Here is an 18712-nt window from a genome sequence, read left to right on the forward strand (position 1 = left end):
AGAGAAAAGTTTACATTTGAGACGAGCTGCTAGCATGATCTAATATTTACATTTGAGTGATTTTCACACCAGTGGAACAAAACAAATCAGAAAATCTTTCCCCAATGTGAGGAGACCCATGATCTGAACCGTTTCACTGGTTCTAGGTCAACTTTTCACTTATGGAAATGAGGGGCACTTCATGCTGAAACATTTTATTCTGAAGGTAGTCCTTTTTTCCCCCAAATTGACATGCCTGGTTCCTTTGGACAGCTGGGGGTCACTGAATTGCTTTATGAAGGTTAATGTTTGAATCATATTGCATCACCTTCACGGTCACCAGATTTTAACACAATTGGACACAAAGAAAATACTCTAGTCAACCATAAACTACAGGGGAACTTTTTGTACAAACTGCAAAGTCCGTTCACCCAATAACACTCAGATAGATAGATGGCAAAAGCAACTGTTCTTTATAGTTAATCTAGTTTAATCAAAGCAGATTCATGTTCATGTCTAAATCTTTTAAAGAGTAAATGCCCAAGAAGTCTATAATCCCAATTTGAAGGTATACAAAGGCATTAATTAGGTAAAGGTTATTTCAAAAGCTTACCAATTTCTGCACAACCACTGCTTTACATTTGTCTGACATGCATCTAAATCAACAGTTTTTGCTCGCATCACCCTCAGGGTTCAAAACAACATCAGAAACTTAATTTATAGTACAAAGGATTATTTCATCTGTTGACCCATTTTTTTCTCTGACTTCTGACATCTGCGAGACACGTTTGTCCACACAATCACCGCTCACTGCTTGTTTTCTGTTTTTGGAAAGATGTTGAGATGGTTGTGCATGGAAAATCACAGAAGATCAGAAGTTTCTGAAATACTCAGAGTTGTCCGTCTGGCATCAATAACCATGTCAACTACAAAGTCACTGAAACGAACTTTCTTCCCAGTTGTGATGTTTGGTTTAAACAGTTTGCCTTCATCACCTTCAGATGTCTAAATGCATGGAGTTGCTACCTTGTGATCAGACAAATCACTTTATCTGTTGAGAGGTAATCAAACAACATTCCTGTTGAATGTTTTGACAAACATTCTATTTTTTTTATTGTTCATAGGTATTTTTTTCTGATTTATTTTGTTCATGTGACATGCTGATATTTTAGTATGACACTATGTTGTTCTTGATAACATTGAACTTCTAAATCTTCTAAATTACAATTTAGAAGCTTTACATAACCTCTTTGACTTGTCTGCATATCTTTGTTAAATATTTATTTTTGACTTTTGTGAATTTCACATTAATTAAATTCCTAATGAATTGACACTGAAATAAAAACAAAAACAAGAAATATACCCTTAAATTAACCAGTACAGTTTAGTTAATTAAAGAAATCAACCAGTTAATTCAATAACAGACATTAGTTATTCTTAGATTTCAATTTAGAAACTCAATATATAAAGTATTTTTCTACATTAACCAAAACTTTGGGAACGTTTATCCTCAAACCCATCAAATATTTCCTGTTAGCTAAGGACACAATAATAAGTCTTTAATTAGCAAATGTATTTTGCCGAAAACTATTTTTTACAAAACATTCTTTTCTCCAGTGTAATTAAACTGTTAGGATGGAAAAAGGATTGACAAGTTAATCAGAGTTTTGCTTTTAGCCTTAACAAGATTTATGAAGGTTTGTGTGCATAAAGCCGGTAGGTAATTAATCAAAAATAACCTTGTTACCTCGTTTTATGTGGTTTGTAAGAGAGTGAACTGACTTTCAGCTCAACAAATTAGATGACCATGAATAGTAGGAACAGCAACACCAAAAGGGTTTATTTTCTATTTGTACCTTGTTTGATCTTTTTTAATATGATTCTCTTGTGGCTTCAGAAGATTTTTGGTTCAGGTCTTACTTCCTTTTGTTCTCTCATTAAACCTTGAAATCTCCATCAAACAGGAAGCCCTCCCAACAATGAGAAAATGAAACAGGAACTCTCCTTTCAGATGTGTGCTTCTGCTGAAATGTTTGCTGTCTAATATTTCTCACCTCTTTCAAAAGCTCAAAATCCATTGATATTGTATTATGTAAAGACACTTAAAATGTAAGCAGCTGTTTTCAGACGTATTATAATGAGGTGGAGCTGGAAACCAGTCTGACAGCAGAGCAACGTGAACAGCAGCTGCTGCACTCCGAGCAAATCTTTATTCATGAGTTGGTGGAGAATCTCGAAAAAGCACATATGAATACACACGTTAAATCTTCCCATTAAAGCCAAAGAGACATTTATTTGCTTATCCAATTAGTTTTCTTATTTTGACACTTTTCAAAGTAAATATCAGTCAAATCTGTTTCTTCCTCATTGGGTTTGAAAAATAATTACATAAAGGATTACAGAGCAGGTGTGAACTTGTGTCTTACTAAACAAGATAACTATAAAATGTTAAATCTTTCCTTTAGTAAGAAAAACACAAAACCAGATTGGTCAATTTCACGAGTTTTGAAAAAGATAATCTGACTGATGAAAGGTCTAAAATGAACCTTCAGACCCTTATTGTCCTCCATTATGTTGATGGCTTAAAGTCGTATCAGAAGGTTTCAACTCTGCAAATACGGCTTTTAGGATAGGGTTTTATAACTAAAAATAGGATTTTTCCAGCATTAACATCACATGTATGGGTCAGATTAATAAAAGAACAGTCATGCAAAGACAAAAAAAAATGGACAGTCCTAAAAGTTTGCACTCTTGAGTTTTATCAAGTAATCAACATTCTTGCATGTACGAGTTTATCCTACCATCACTCCTCCATGCTACCTGAAAATGGAACATAATCGAAAACTAAAGGACAAAATTGTTAAAATTTACAAATAATGTAGTTAAAATTACTTTTCACAATCCAAAGCTGCTTTTTGAAGAGTAAAACCATAGCCTTTCTGGACATGAGCTAAACATCTGACTGGGTTCTTCCAGCAAGTCCCATCATGGTGTCCATTGTAGACAGATCCCTCATCATGGCTTCATAAATATTCCTGTAAAAATATCAGATTTTTAAAACAAAAAAATGTACTTGGATAAGTAATGAGTAAAAAATTAATTTCACATTCATGTGACATTTATTTCAACATTACTCAACTGAACTATATTTGTCTGGGGGTTGAGTTTAAAAGATTTAAAAAGCTGCAATAATGTAACTGCCTACACAAACAAACACTTGGCTGAAGCACCTTCTGATTGACTTTCAGCTTCCAGTCATCTTGAGTTTCCACCTGCCATTAATTATGACTCTGATTAGCCTGAAATAAGATTCTGCTGCCCCAGTTGGGTTTTCTTAACTGCTCCACACTTCCAGCTTTCAGTATAAGCCATAAGTTTGTAGAAAGGTTGCAAAAAGTCTGAAGGATCAGTTAAACAAAGGTACCAGGACATTACAAAAACTACATTTTTCACCAAAATTATAGGAAGAATACCAAATACATTTATCAGGAAAACTGCCAATGACACTGCAGAAACTTTAAACAATGACATCTATGCTACATGTCACATTGGTCTTTTGTATTCTCTTTACGTCTAGGCTAAAGAGTGAGATTGTGACTCAGGAGCCTTTTGTAGCAAAAAAAATAAAAATAAAAAACATCCACTAAACATTCACAAGAAGAATCTGGAAGAATAAGACTAATTTATGCTTCAGCATCAAAGTGAGTCCAAGCACACAGTCAAATCAACAAAAGACTTACTTCATAATTTAAAAAATAAGGTTTTGTTTAAAAAATAATTATTTCAACAGAAGATCTGTGAATTCCTCTGGAGAGGGCTTTGAACAAGAGATGTCCTGACAATCTGATCAATTCTTGGGTCAGTCATTTTTGCTAGACTCCTAACAAAATGACTGAAATGAAATTAAAGGTGCTTCAACAAACTAGTTTAGGAGTAATTAAAACCAGTCAATTGTCAAACATTAAAACAAATAATTTTGTGACATAAAGGCTTGCGAATAAATCTGCCAAACTGCTTGAAGCTCACGAAACCACAACACAGATGGAGCAAAAAGTTGTTTGTGGAGCAAAGTGATGAGGAAACCTGAATTCCAGAGGGGTAATCAGAAAGATGCAGGGAGACAGGAGATAAATGAGGAGAGAATGAGTCGGTGAGAAAGGCAATTACGTATCGGGAAGAACATACTGAAAGGAGGAGAAGCAGAACAGAGGAGGCAGTGAAGCGAACAGACAGAGATAAAGAGAGGTGAAAAGAAAATTAAAACAAAGAAAAAAGGACAGTTGGAAGTAAAGTGAAAGTACAGATTGGGAGCACAAAGATAACAAAGAGATGACACAGGGACATAGATTCAGACACAAAACACACACACAAACACACACTTGCAAATCATTTTAAAAGTGCTTAGTAATGGCATCAGGTAGTGCTGTGTGTTAAAACTGCGCCACAACATGACTTGAACGTATTCCACCCAAATAAAAACAATCTAAATGCTTGCTGTGCGAGAGTTAGCAGCGCACAGACGGCCTGAGCGTGGCCAGATGGACCAACTGACCGGCTGGCAGGAAGTAACAGGCTGTACGCTTCTTTTTTGATTGGCTCTAATTATGATCTAGTGCCGTGCCTCCCAGGGAAATGCTGACTGGCTGATGTGTGTGGTGCATGAGTGTGAGCTCCAGCATTTGTGCGATGAATCCAGAGTATTTTCAAGTAGGAAAACGGGATGGTTTAACTGAGGAGCTGTGCGACGAAAGAGCAGTTTGTCTTTGTGGATCAATCTGGAGTAACTCAGCAATGTCACTCTGGACTGATAAAGTAGTGACTTTGTTTTTATATTGGGAAATATTATTATACAAGCACTTAACCCACTTCTCTGTGGGTGTGGCTTTAGCCTGTTCTTCCTCAGTCAGCCCCAGCTAGATTCCTCTACATTTGCAGATACTAAGAGTTTCTTCTTTTTGGAACCACTTCAAGGATGATACAAGCCGGACCTAGCAGGTTGATGGACAGCAGACTGCATTCCTTGATTGGCCTATAGATTTACGTCATCGACAACATCCCGACCATTTTTCATTTTCAGTAATTTGATGGTGAAACCTACAGATCTAAACCTTTTTGTCGATCAGACAGCAACAAACAAATATACTGAGAAATTTTGGAGAAACTGGATGCCCAAGGTTACGTGTACAAAATGACATCTTTGGAGCGCCGACCACAGATCCTGCGTGCTCACTGTCTGCCCACGTTCCCACGTGCCCCTCCATGTTCCTGCCCACATAGTGAGGAACACACTGCCAACAGAGACACACCCAAAAGAACCGATCCAGACATTAACTGGCTAAAAAGAGAATGGAGAAAGGGCTTTAGTTACCTTACTTAAAAGTAAATTTTATTGTCTTGTAAGGATAAGATGAGAATACACAAAGTTGTGTTGATAGTCTTTATTAATTTACATAAAGTAAGAAAACATTTAAAACATTTTTTTAAACTATATCTGATGAACCCCAGTGGTACTTGTACAATTGCTTGCTTAACCCCCCCCACTTCATCACAAGGTACTTCACAAGACGGATATCACTCCAATTCATTCCATTACATCCAATCTGATTCAGATCCAATAACAAATCCAAATCTATTTCAAAACAGAATTTGGCTGACCCTGTATTTCAAAAGAGTTAGACGTTGTCTTGCTAAGATCAGTCCAGCTGACTGCACAGTCACTGGCATGCAAGTCTGCAGGACAGAGTGACTTTTTTCAGGAACCTCCAACAGAACAAGAGCTGGGCTCAGTGTGAGCATCCATCTGCCTTCTGTTGGTTATGAAGATGGGAATAAACATCAAGAACATGCTAAGAATTTATTTATGTAAAGTAAGTGGAACTTACTTTACAAAAAAAGTATAACATTTAGAACAGTTTTGTACATTTTTTAAATTTTTGCTTAAGAAGTACTTCACAGACAGAACAAGTTCTCTGTCAGGTTCTTCTTTCTGATCTAACTTCACATCTGTTCTCTACCCATTTTATCCTCCATTCTCCACTTCTGTCTTTCCTATCCTTCATCACCCTCTTCTTTCTTTAATTTCCTCCTCCTTGTGACATCGTGTTTAACTCAAAATGTGAGGCCTCTCCCCTCACATTTTCTTCTTATTCAACCTTTAATCAGATCAATTCTCTATTCCATTCACAGCCATATAATAAGGTGATTATGTATGACACTCACACACACACACACGCGCGCACACATATCCAGCCCCTTAGCTGTGATAGAAGCTGACGTTGCATCTTCAATAAAAATTCAGTGAATGTCCTTCGTAAGAGAAAACTGGCAACCTGGTGCTCCCAGATTAATTTGTCTCTTCTCTTCTAATCAGTGTCAGAATGTAGGAGGAACCCAGAAGTGGAGGAAGGGGCGGCTCAGAGGAGGCCAGAAGTAATGAAAGCAAACAAGAAGGCAAGGAAGGTTCCTCTAAGTGTTTGATTAGAGACCATTGGCAGACCGCTGGAATGAAACCCAGAAATTGAATTTACGTATTAATAACCAGAAATGAACAGTGTTTACAGTTTCTTTTCACTCACCACCTCAGAACATGTTTATGTATGAACCTTTAATGAAACCACATCTGAGAAGTCGCCATAGCAGTTACCCTGTGCCTAGTTTTAGCATGAAAATACAAAATAATCTGATGGAGAATATTTAAAATGGAAGCAGGTTTTTTCACTAAAAATAAAATTGCAAAAAGTGTTAGTCCCCTTTCCTGTTACATTCCTAAATAAAAAAAAGCCTTCTGAATGCAGTCAACTGTGTATGTTGCTCTGTTATATAAAATAAATTAAATTAACAAATATATTAAAATATGTGTTGTAATGTGCCAAAAATAAAGGTAAGAATCATTTTATAAAGAGTAGAAGTATTTACCTCTCAGGTGAAAAGATTTAGTTGTTTAGAGTGAAAACACAACATTCTCACAATATCAGTTACATTTAGTGAACTTTATTTTAATTATTTACCAGAACACCAGGAAGTTTGTTTGATTTTATTTACCCAAAGAGATAACAGATCACAGGAGGTGGTGAGTTAAGAAAGACATTGGCTGCAGTTACTCGGTTAGACAATTAAAGTAAGCAGGAAGTACACACACTAATTGGTTTGAGAGTTGAGCACTCCCCTGACAGAAAGCCAAGCAGTCTGATGCTTCACGCCAGCTTTTATATACATTACAAGTCATATTACAGATGAGCATAATCAGTGTTTATTTTCTGTATGGAGAAAATAAACACTGCAGAAATATTTTGTAGGGCATACATGCATTTAATTCAAGAGAGGAAAACCATACATGACAATGTATGCATTTTTTATGTTACACACATTTAGACAGCTTTTTCTTTCTTCTTAAAAATTCCATGCACACACACACACACACACACACACATATATATATATATATATATANTATATATATATATATATATATTATATCTGTGCACACACAGACAAGAGCTCTCAACTAAAGTAGGCGTGCCTCTTCTTTGTCCACCTGTGACTAATTATCAACAGAAGATGCAGATAAAGTGTTATTGATTGTTGTAAAAAAATGAATGAATAGTTAAGGTTAGCATGACCTTCTTATTACACATCCTGGGGGTGTGGAGCTGTTTTTCTGGGTCAGCACACTATTTTATCACAGATAAAGAAATAAACAAAGGAAATAAACACAGCACATCAGGGCCATTTGATAATTCAGTGGGAACTCCCTGAAAAGGCTGAAAACAGATAAGGAAAAGTCACCTTTAGACACCTTTTATTCATGTCATATTCATTCACAGTTTTTATATATTATATCAACAGATATATGTGATTTATGTAGGACATGAAATCTGACATTGCTTTCTATCTCAATGAGAAATCAGTGTCTGCCATCCTCTTCCTTGATACAAGGATTTTGTTTACAGTTTTACAGTAATTGGTTAAAATGAACAGAAGCGCTCATTGTTTCTTTACCCCAAACTACATTTCTGAATTATCACAGCATAAAATTGTCAGCAGTTGTAGTGAATCTGTCAGTCAAAACTAATTTAATACTGCATTTAATAGTAAATGGTTGTCTGCTCTATATTTTCTGTGCTTATCTCACTGTTGTTTTCATATTATGTACAAGAACCACAATAAAAATAAATAAATAAAATAAAAATAAGCCAATCTTATTTGAATCATACTGTACATATTAGATTAAGTAACTGCTGGAAATATTTCATTCTGGATACATACTTAAAATAATATGGCAGTTGTTGCTTAAAGCTTTGGTGGAAACATAACTTTGTATTTTAAAATTAGAACAATATAGTTTTGGTCAAAAATGTCTTCACATTGACATGAATGAGAGCAGATTCTCAGATATTTTGCCTGGTAAAATCAAGATTAAATACAACAAACAAATAATATTAGCACCTGGCAGAATTAATGATGTAGTTCTGCTCTTCTTTTCTTAGAGAAGAATAATTACTTAAAACTTAAATTAATTATAAAAACAAGAATTAGGTTCATAAGCTAAAAAATAGGGCACAAATATATAAACATACCAATATACCAACATTGTTACTCTATATATCATATAAAGTCCAAAAATAAAACTTGTGCTCTCAGTTCTTGTCAACCAAGCCACACTGAAAACGAACAAAGTTTAAAAATGCCGTCAAAAGTATCTGACACTCAAATGTATGATGAGTGGGAAACCAAACTTAAGAAAATAGAAAAAAAAGAGCCCTGAAAAGCGGTGAACCATTTAGTAAACAGATACAACTAACTACCAGTAGTTACTACTCTATTTGAGTCAAATAGTTTGAACAGTAGTAGCAAAGTACAGACACCAGAAGGCTTCAGCCTGGCTGTCATCCATTTTTCTCTCCAAGAGTCATCATGAATACACAAAAACTCCTCTGAGCGAATGCAGCTTCCTTTCAATCCACTGTCAGGAAGCAGCCAGTCATTCTGTGATAAGTAGTGACAGTCAGATGTGAATTCAGGTGACGGCCTTTCTGTCTGACTTCAGCGAAAATGATGACAGAAATGGAAATTATGGTATTTTTCCTTTTGAAGGTGTCTCAAAATGCGCCGCATGAATAGAGTCCCAGAATTAAGAGGATAAAGCACAAATCATCAACATCAATTTTCACCAGACAATAAAAGACTGGGAGTGTCTGGGGTCTAAGAAGGTTTCTCCTTTGAGGACAAGAAGGAAAAGGAACTGAGTGGTGTGTAAAATCTCTAATGAGCTGAGGTGATCATCAGAGGTCCTGGATTGTTTATCTGCAGCGTCCAGTGTGTATCCTGTATCAGTGATAAAAGATCTTCTGAAGTCTGTTGTGCTGTTAAATAAACAAAATTTGCATATTCTAACTTCATCCCAAATGTCTCATTAAAATACCAAAGGAAAGGTTCTTAAAACAAGTAGATGTCTAAATAAAATGATTTACATTTCTTAATAATCTCTTTCTCTGTTATTATTCTTTTAGCTCACTTCATGTATTACATAATAAAAAATAAGTATGTTGTTAAGCTTAAATGCAACTTGTAAGACAGTGGAGACACTGTCACAATGAACAGATAAAAAATATGAAATCATGTTTCACTGCTTCATAGGGAATACAGGATATTCAATAGAAGTGTACATGTATTTAGAATATCTTCTAAATGTATCTAAAATAATATTTGAAAACATATAGTGAACTATATTAATTTGTAAAATCCCAGGAGTGGTATGCCATCCACAAGTTCAAATGTTCAAAATACTGATTAGTGTGAAAATGTTTTCATTTAGTATTTGTTTTCATTTTACCTCTCATTATTCTGTCTTCATTGATCTTGTAACAGTATTCATGAGGGAAATCAAAATAATCCTAATAGTAAGTAAGAAGAGAACAAGAGTACTGGACAGGTTAACTAAATGTCGCGCCTTCCTTTACTCATTTTTATAAACTGACAATGTTTTGATATTATATTAAGCTCAAATTGTTGACACAATATTTTGATGTGTTATTCAAGTCAGTCTTCAGTGGAGTAGTTGGGTTAATATTCTTGCTTGACCACTTGAGATGATTCCCTTTGAAGTGGCATTTGGAGTAAAACCAAGTCACTTTTCTGCTCCCTGGCAGGAGCACATTTGCATTCAGCATGCACACACTCTGGCTTTTACCGCAACTCCAAAATAAAATAAAAGTAAAAACGGTCTTCCACTGACATGTGAAATAAAAAGGATGGACGGAAAAACTCCAAATTATTCTGCTTCTCTTCAAATAAACAGCCTAATAGTTGACAATTGGACATCATAATGTGTTCCAATAGGACAATAATTTCAAACATACACTAATACTGGATTTTGGAGTGGCTAAAGCATCTGAGATGTAATGCTCTGGAATGGCTCCAACTGCAGTCAACAGAAATTTGGGGATTGATTAGACTATAAGAAATCTGATTAAATATCCAGGTAAAATTATATTAGAGCACTTCTGATGGATTCTACTGCATGTATAATTTTCAACGTGTATGAAATGTATAAAATCCTCCATAACTTCACAGTTGTTGATTATATAATCATTCCACACAGAGAATGATTACTCAGTCATTACTCAAGAAAAATACTTGAAAGGCACAAATGCAATAATTAATGTAGTTAAATCTCTGATCAAAACTGCAAGTTTTCATGTTTTGTTAGTTTTTCCAAGTTTATCCAATGTCATATTATGTGCACAACAGCGCCCCCATGCGTAATTATTTTTCATTTCAACTAAAATCTCACCAGAAAATAGATTCTGAGTCAAATGTCACGTTTCTGTAGAGTCAATTTTACCTTAAATTATTATATTTATTCTAATACCAGTTAGAATACTGAAATCTGGGAATCTTTCTTTCTGCTTTTACTTTTACTGAGATAACTCAATTCATTTTTCCTGGGTAGGAACTTTTGTTCTACCACGTGTTTCCGGTCGGCTTCTCTTCATTTCCTCCCCACGCGAGCTACTTCAAACATGTGAGTGGCTGTGCTTCGTTGTATCGTCGCCAGATAATTCCACGTTTTTACACAACTAGGAACACATTTTTGATCTTATTGTTCTCCACAGTTCGACTATGGAGTCAGCAGAAGAGGACTCGTTGCACGGTCAGAGTTCAGAGGATGAAGCCAGTGAATTATCGGATGGAGAGGTAGGTTTTATGTTAGCATCAAAGGTGCTAATTAGCCGAGCAGCACCACAAACACAGGAATGTATTGTGTTCTGCAATAAGATAACATTCTAACTTTATGTTTCTGACTCAACATTCCGTTTTGCAAGCGAATGAAACTCGGACTGGTGTTGGTGTATTTGTTTTAAACACTTTCCGCTCTGGCTTCAAAAACATGATGTACCTAACATTAAAATGCCAAGGTCTGAGTAAGAATAGTAATAGTTTAAAACATTTGTCTTTTTTTCTGTTTGGCATTGAGTGTAAATTTAGTTATGTTTACCTATTGTCGCCTTTTGAGTTCATTCAGAAAGTCTTGAGTTTAAAGCGGAGGCGTCCAAACTTTTTACCGTGGGGACCTAAAATGGCAAATCATTCTGGGGTCACAAAAGTTTGATTATTATTTGATTATTTTGCACAGTTTAATCCACCACCTGAAATGAAGAGAGTATAGCACTGTCCATTTAAGATGAAATGGAGAGTGCTACGATTTCTCTCCATTTCATTGCACACAAAATAGTCTGTAATAATGAGGTATTATGGAAAATGGTGATGCCAATGATAAACACAATTGCCTTGCTACACTACCCTGCTTTTTAAGTGTGTAATGAGAGAAATAGTCTGTTGGTTGCAAAATAAAACTGTGTTTTGACTAAATATGGAAATGTTTAAGATTTATTGATGTGAATGGACTATCTTCAGAGAAAATGCCACAGTTGGACTGAGTTTTATGTGCACTGTCTGGAGTTGTTCATGATCTTTGGAGAATGTAAAACATAATATAAATTGTAGTATTTAAGACTTTAACTTTAATGTCCGAAAGTGTTGTTTTAAAATGATTATACAACATTTGATGAAAATGATATGATTTGTAGAAACTTAAACTTTTACTGTTTAGTTACATAAACTCTTTGTGTGCATTTCCAAGCTTCAGGAAGCTTTCTCTAAGGGGTTGCTGAAACCTGGGATGAACGTTCTGGTGGAGAAGAATAAGAAGCTTGTCAACAATGTGGTGAGTAATTTATATCCACAGGATTTAAGAATACCTGTAAATAACATTTAAACTGTTGGGAGCTTTTAATGTGACCATTTAATCTGTGCTCTGTGTATTTGTTTTGCAGGAGGGGTTGAAACAGTGCCTTGCTGATTTCCGCAAAGACCTACCTTGGGTGGAGAGGTTAGACATGACCAATCTGCCAGCTGAAGACGTCGTCTCTAAAACTGAAGTGAAGGTTCCTGCTGAGACCAACAGAGAACTCGATGCAGATGATGATTTCCAAAGAGAAATGTTCTTGTAAGTAGTTGCTAGTTAGAATACAGAAAAAATAAGTTTCTCCCAACTTTCCCCGTTGTCTTTTTTTGTTCTGTGACATATACCTGTTTGTCCGTTTAAGATTTTTTTTTGTTTTCATTTTAACAGCTCGGAATGATGAAACTTAGCTACTTTGCTGTGCTGCCATTAACCTTGCTGTGATTTATTTAACTTCATTTTAAATAGCTTCTTACATTGTTAGGTTTCATCTGATCTTATTGTGAAACACCTCAGACACTGAAAAAGCTAACTTCACTCAGTTACTGTGTCCACACTGAAGAGTGTTGTAACCTGGTCATGCTTACTATGGTTCACTGATTGGGGAAAAACATTGAATAATTTGAGTTTCTGTCTATGCAGATAGTAAAAAAAAAAAAAAAAATCATTTGATTCCAGTCACCAGCCGATTTCTTGGTTCATATCTAATAGTGACGTCTGTGGAGACAAAAACAACACACTGTTGCTTTTAATATGTATGTTGAGAACCATTTACTGTGACTTATTATTCAGTTTGCCAATGATTGTTTGACACAATCTGAAACTTCTACTTAGAAATTGTTCTGTGTTAAACTCCAGCTACCGGCAGGGTCAGGCTACAGTCCTGGAGGCCCTGCCTCTCCTCAAAGCGCACAATATAGCCACTAAGAGGCCAGATGATTATTTCGCAGAGATGGCCAAGTCAGATCAGCAGATGCAGAAGGTAAGACGTTCATCTTTCACAAGTGTCTGTCCCCTTGCAAAGCAGCATTGTTTATACTAGTAATTTTTGTATTCACCTTAACCTTTGATCATTGTTGTTAAAACTACAAAATTAACAACAAAAAAAATCACGTCATATCTTTTAGACTTTAATTTTCTACACTTTAAAAACAAAATTTAAACACGTCTGCTGATGTTTTATCAAAACTGATTTAAATGCACATGATTTTTTTTTTTCTTTAGATAAGGCAAAAGTTGATCACAAAGCAGATGATCCTGGAAAGGTCTGAAAAAGCCAAAAAGCTGCGTGAGCAGAGGAAGTTTGGGAAAAAGGTTTGTTTGTTTGTTTGTGCCTTTCTTTCACACAATTTTAAAGACACATTTCCAGTTTAACAAGAGCAATTATGTGGAATCTGTGTGGATGTCAGGTCCAAACAGAGGTGATTCAGAAGAGACAGAAGGAGAAGAAGGCTATGATGTCAGCGGTAAAGAAATACCAGAAAGGTAGGACTTTTACATCTGTAATTTTTTTAATGGGTTTCTTTTATAGTAACATCTATGTTTATCCTGCTTGTTAGATGTAGTGGGTCTTTTATGGGTTCCATTTCCTCTCTACATTTTTTATTTTGCCTTGTAGGAATGACTGACAAACTGGATTTCTTGGAAGGAGACCAGAAAGCAGCTAAGAATTCGTCTGATGGGTCAAAGAAAGCTTTAGCCAAAAAGGGGTGATTATTTCTTTTTTCCATATGTTTTTTCTTTAAAGCTGCATACTTATTTTTATTTTATTTTTTTTCATTTTTATTAAAGCCTCAACTTGTTTTGATCATGTCTTGTGACAGCCCCAATGCTAAGCGAAAATTCAAGGATCAGAAGTTTGGCTTTGGAGGTAAAAAGAGCGGGAAGAAGTGGAACACCAAGGAGAGCTTCAATGATGTTTCCGGTTTCCGAGCCAAAACGGCTCACGACAAGGGAGCGAGGAAAGGCAAAGGAGGGAATAAAAATAAAAATGTGAGTCAAATGCACATAAAAACAGATATATGTGGGCAAAGCTTTTGTAAGAAGACTCCTAAATTTTTCCATTTGGATTTTCAGAAACGTCCAGGCAAGTCTGTCCGCAGGAAGATGAAGGGTCGCTCATAAACCGGACAGGACTTGGACCTCATTTCTTGGGCAGGATTAAGAAGGACACTGTAATCTGGACCACATGTATATATTTTATACAATATTATTAAACATGGAATCGTGTGTAGATGTTGAACACCATAAAACCCTTTTAGAACACACACACACACATTAAGATGGATCCTGTTCAGACAGAGGTAAACTGCAGAGTTGGCTGAAATACAGTTTTACTCCATGCATTTTCAAGAGGTTATCTTTAAGACCATTAAATGATGGTCTTAAAGCCATTTTTGGAGACTTGGAGACCACATGTCAGTATCTACTGCAGCCAGAGTGCTGTCTAATGGATACCATGTATTCTGACGCTGAGATACTGTTTTTGTGTTTTTCTGAATCTGCCCCTGGACTTAATAGATTCTCCTATGTGGCATCACTTTTAATTACCAAGCTGCTGTCAGTTTTGCCTTTGCCCATTCATTAGTATGTAATGTGTTTTGTGTAGATTTGTGGTTTACTTTGAGAGTAAACCATACATATGCAAATAAAAAGAATGTTTTAATGATGAACACAACAGATCTGTTCTTCTGGTTGGTTTAATTGCCACGCTTTTTGGTAAAAAGAGCAAGTTGAGTGATATCTGTCTTACGTCGTGGGAAGTTGAATCTTGGGTCTTGACGGTCTTGTGGAGGCTAGTGAGAAAGAGCAGAATTACTTTTGAGTAACAGTTGGAGATTTGTTTTATTTTTAATAAAAAGACATTCAGTAATCTGAGGGAATTAACTCTTCTATAAAAAAATGTAAGTTGTATTTATTTCAGTATGCTTATAGCTCATAGTTCATTGGTTATTTTGATGTTTGGGGTTTCCTGGGCTGTTGGCTATAAATTAAATTCCTCAGAGGTCAAAATGAGTGAAGAAGCACGGAATCTAAATGCTCAAACATCAACACAAAATTTCAAAAGTTTTTGATTGGGGAGCCATATCAACTGCTGAGGTTTGTCTGCTGTGTCTTATAAAATCAAGTCAGCGCAGTTTTTGTATAAGAAATTTGACAGCGCCTCATGTTCCTTCTGCAGTCATAATTTATGTTAAAAGTCCTGATTTTCAGCAGGACTTTTAACATTCACATACTGCTGAAAGTACTGCTACATTGTTCAGTGATCAAGATGTCTCTGTGCTTCAATGGCCATCAAACCCATTGAAAACCCATGGGGTAATTTGAAGAGGAAGATGAGACACTAGAGGCAACAATGCAGGGCATTTAAAGGCCGGGATGGAAGTAACCTGGACTCCCCTAACACTTTAGCATAGCCACAGCTAATCCCCATGCTACATAATATTCAAGCAAAAAGAGGCCCAACCAACCAAGTGTACACTGGATTTTCATTATGTTGATAAAACCTGTTACTCCTCACCAGTTCATTGACAAACCATCCAATCTCTTGACTTTCAGTGATGGGCTTGGGGTACTTTAATGATGGTGCCATGCGGACCCTTCGGTAGGCGTCAATATAGGTTGCTGCAGAAAAAAAAAAAAAAACAGTGAGACTTAAGATTTTTGAATTTAGAACAAATATTTTCTCTTCAGTCTAAACGAACTTACTGTCCTCCGACAGTGATTCTGGTGGTTTACTGCACATGGGTTTGTCTGGGAGGACATGCACTACAAGAGAGGGGCTCATGAAAAAACAAATTTTGAAACAAATAGTTGAATGTATACATTCAACTATTTGTTTCAAAATTTAAATACGTTTAAATATAAATGCATTCAGCATAGTGAAACATTGGGAGGAAAAAAAAACTTAAACCACTCAGACAAAATTGAGTAATCATTTGACTCTTTGTTCTTATTTGTAAACTTTTCATTGCAGCAAATGTTTGTTTCAAAAATTATCTTTAAATCCATAGTATAAAATTTTTTAACTTAATTTGAAGTTTCAGTTGACTACTTTTGCTATAAATTTTAGGTTTATACTTATCTGTTGGTTGTCAAACGTTTTCAGCAGTTCAATGACTTAATCTGTTGAAAACATTTTACAAGTATTAAGGTAATGACCTTTCACCTTGGTGTTTATAAACATCTACAACTTATCTTTCAGTATGGTAAAAATTGGAGCTGTTTTAATGGTGTAGCTGAAGTTACTGTTGCATGATGTCTGACATTTAATTAAACTATATAGTGTCACTTAACTTTATTCTTCTATAAAGGAAATATAAGGGATAGTTGTATCCATCAAATTATCTAAAGAAATGCCATAGCAGTAAAGCTAATACTCAATAATGAATGTAAGGTTAATTTATGACGGTGTTGATTTGGAATCATTGTAGAAAAAACGAAGAGTAAATTCCTCCAAAAAAAAAAAAAACCTTAGAAAATTTGAGCTTAATCTCGGTTTTTTTGTTTTCTCGCAAATCTTTGACTTTTGGATCTCAGAAAGTTTTTCTAGATAACTTCTAAAGTTAATCTCCTTCCTGAATTTCTTAGCGGAAATGTTCTCCTTTTTATACGGCCCTAATAAGCCTTCTCAAGTTTTCCTATGCAGTGCTTTTAAACACGTAGTCGTGATATAGTTATTTGTTTTTAGAACTCGAAACTTAATTTAAATTGTTTGTACTATTTACAAATTCACAGTAAATAATCTTGCAGTATATGCTCATGCTTTGTTTTGTAGGAGTGAAAGGGGGGAAACAGACTACTTACACTTCCTGTAAGGGTTGATGCTGAACTCGGTGTGCAGTTTCTGATATCGCCGCTCTTTCTTTACATTCTCAACGTGAATTGCGTTTAGATGAACAAGGTCCTTTTCCTGCCTGCCACCGGCCATAGTTGGAAAAAGCGCAGCAGGGCAGGGGACCCTCTTTCTTTAGTTGACGAGCTGCGTGTTGCCTAGCAACAGTAAATGTTGCTTTATGTTGCAGTTACGAGGCTCGAGCGCATGATGGTGCCACGCGCCCAGCAGTTATTCACGAAAATGTCCAGTTATTAAAGAAATATTTTCTACTGAAATAAATGAGAAATTATGCTGGGCGAATGAGGAGAAATGTGTTATGTAAAGCCATCCCTAAACAAAAGCAAGAAAACTGGGAAATAACAGAAAACATTACTGGAAAAAAAAAAAAAAGTTAACTCTTGTAGATGTCTCATTCTACTGCATATTTATTTTTGGCTACTGGTTTCTGCAAAAAAAAACAAACAAAAAAAAAAGTACAGGCTTGATTTGTTAATATTGCAAGCAGCTTCAGATATGTATACTTTAGCTCTTTGTATGTGTACATGACTGACATCAAGATAAAGAAACTTATTCTTGGTATACTGGGGGTTATTTTCACTCTAGGCACTATTATCCTTTCACATTTAACTCTATATTTTTCCAGTACATTACATGGCATATGTAAATCCTCCTAAATGAGGGCATGTCTTTGATAATGTCCACCAGTTTGATTACTTAAATTCTGCTTGCTTAATGTTAAATAAATCTGTAATTCCCACTTTTTCCACAGTTTTTAGAAGCTTACATACACAATTTTTTTTCTATGCTTTTGACCAACTTGGTGAAGCCCAGATGATGATGAAATGGCAATGTAAACCTCTTTAGATTAATTCACAATATTTGGCTTAGTGCCAAAACGGACGCACACCTCAAGCACTCCTTGTGTGACATAATGAAAAACCAGAAAGATATTAAGACACTGATTATAAGCTGTTACTAACTATTCCTGACACTAGGAATGAATAAATATTTAATCATTTAAATTAATGGTCAGAAACATATTGGCACCTCTCCAGAAGACTGATGAACTTCAGACACTGTAGTGTTTGTGGTGAGAATAAAATTTTGTTCACAGAATGCTGGTAACATTTTACTTTCTCTTTTTTATATGGTGACACAAATCTCTCTTATACGCTGCTGCATTCAGATCTTGCAATGTGTATGAATGTGCATGCTACAACTCAAAGGAGCAGACGACTTAATAATGGTTGCGATGTGCAGCTACTGGTTCCTGTCTCATAACCTGATTCATGCTTTATTGGCCCCATGTGGAAAACATAATGGAAACAAGCAATAACTCAAACACTGGGAGGCTTTGGCAGAAGATTTCATTGTGGGTTGGTGACATGTCCCATGTGGGGTTTGTGTTTGTGTGTGAGGAGGACTGAGTAATACGTGTAATGGGTGGATGGGAGGGCTCGCGGTGCCGAGCGCCGATCCCTGGCTCCTGTCACAGTGTCCGACCACGTTAACATCAAGGGAGCGTTTAAGCTTGCAGGCAGTGTGCAGTCAAAGGACAGTTTGTGAGTTTGTTCAAACTCCACTTTGCCAGAGGAAGAACTACAGATGGTGTTTGATTTGATCAAATATGACATGATTTTAGTCAACTGACC

At 35.8% G+C, this 18712-nt stretch overlaps 2 protein-coding genes across 3 annotated transcripts; one reads left to right on the forward strand and one right to left on the reverse strand.

Moving 5' to 3' along the window:
- Positions 1-10930: 10930 nt before the first annotated feature.
- Positions 10931-14896, forward strand: ebna1bp2 (EBNA1 binding protein 2). 2 transcript variants are annotated; one of them, XM_007550835.1, is made up of 10 exons: positions 10931-11002; positions 11094-11175; positions 12122-12205; positions 12315-12487; positions 13082-13205; positions 13448-13537; positions 13633-13708; positions 13842-13932; positions 14047-14215; positions 14300-14896. In XM_007550835.1, exons 2-10 carry the CDS (start codon positions 11101-11103, stop codon positions 14345-14347), a joined length of 930 nt encoding a protein of 309 aa, XP_007550897.1. In that variant the 5' UTR covers positions 10931-11002; positions 11094-11100; the 3' UTR covers positions 14348-14896. The 2 variants fall into 2 exon arrangements, with proteins under 2 accessions (XP_007550897.1, XP_007550896.1); XM_007550834.1 differs by lacking the exon at positions 10931-11002 and having other exon boundaries at positions 11009-11175.
- Positions 14897-14904: 8 nt separating this feature from the next.
- cfap144 (cilia and flagella associated protein 144) lies at positions 14905-17234 on the reverse strand. Its single transcript, XM_007550954.2, has 4 exons — positions 17030-17234; positions 15932-15991; positions 15744-15847; positions 14905-15018 (listed from the first exon to the last, which is right to left on the reverse strand). Exons 1-4 carry the CDS (start codon positions 17151-17153, stop codon positions 14923-14925), a joined length of 384 nt encoding a protein of 127 aa, XP_007551016.1. The 5' UTR covers positions 17154-17234; the 3' UTR covers positions 14905-14922.
- Positions 17235-18712: the final 1478 nt, after the last annotated feature.

The sequence above is a fragment of the Poecilia formosa genome, unplaced genomic scaffold (assembly GCF_000485575.1).
Source record: "Poecilia formosa unplaced genomic scaffold, Poecilia_formosa-5.1.2 Scaffold38, whole genome shotgun sequence".
NCBI lineage: Eukaryota > Metazoa > Chordata > Actinopteri > Cyprinodontiformes > Poeciliidae > Poecilia > Poecilia formosa.

What these genes read in the sequence shown, in the direction of transcription:
- ebna1bp2 (XM_007550835.1), top strand. Translation starts at nt 11,101, where the DNA reads ATGGAGTCAGCAGAAGAGGACTCGTTGCACGGTCAGAGTTCAGAGGAT. An exon ending in TTCCAAAGAGAAATGTTCTT is followed by an intron (nt 12,488 to 13,081) that starts GTAAGTAGTTGC and finishes GTTAAACTCCAG; the next exon opens with CTACCGGCAGGGTCAGGCTA. An exon ending in GGTAAAGAAATACCAGAAAG is followed by an intron (nt 13,709 to 13,841) that starts GTAGGACTTTTA and finishes TTTGCCTTGTAG; the next exon opens with GAATGACTGACAAACTGGAT.
- cfap144 (XM_007550954.2), bottom strand. Translation starts at nt 17,153, where the DNA reads ATGGCCGGTGGCAGGCAGGAAAAGGACCTTGTTCATCTAAACGCAATT. An exon ending in AGAATCACTGTCGGAGGACA is followed by an intron (nt 15,848 to 15,931) that starts GTAAGTTCGTTT and finishes TTTTTTCTGCAG; the next exon opens with CAACCTATATTGACGCCTAC. An exon ending in GATGGTTTGTCAATGAACTG is followed by an intron (nt 15,019 to 15,743) that starts GTGAGGAGTAAC and finishes CTTTCTCACTAG; the next exon opens with CCTCCACAAGACCGTCAAGA.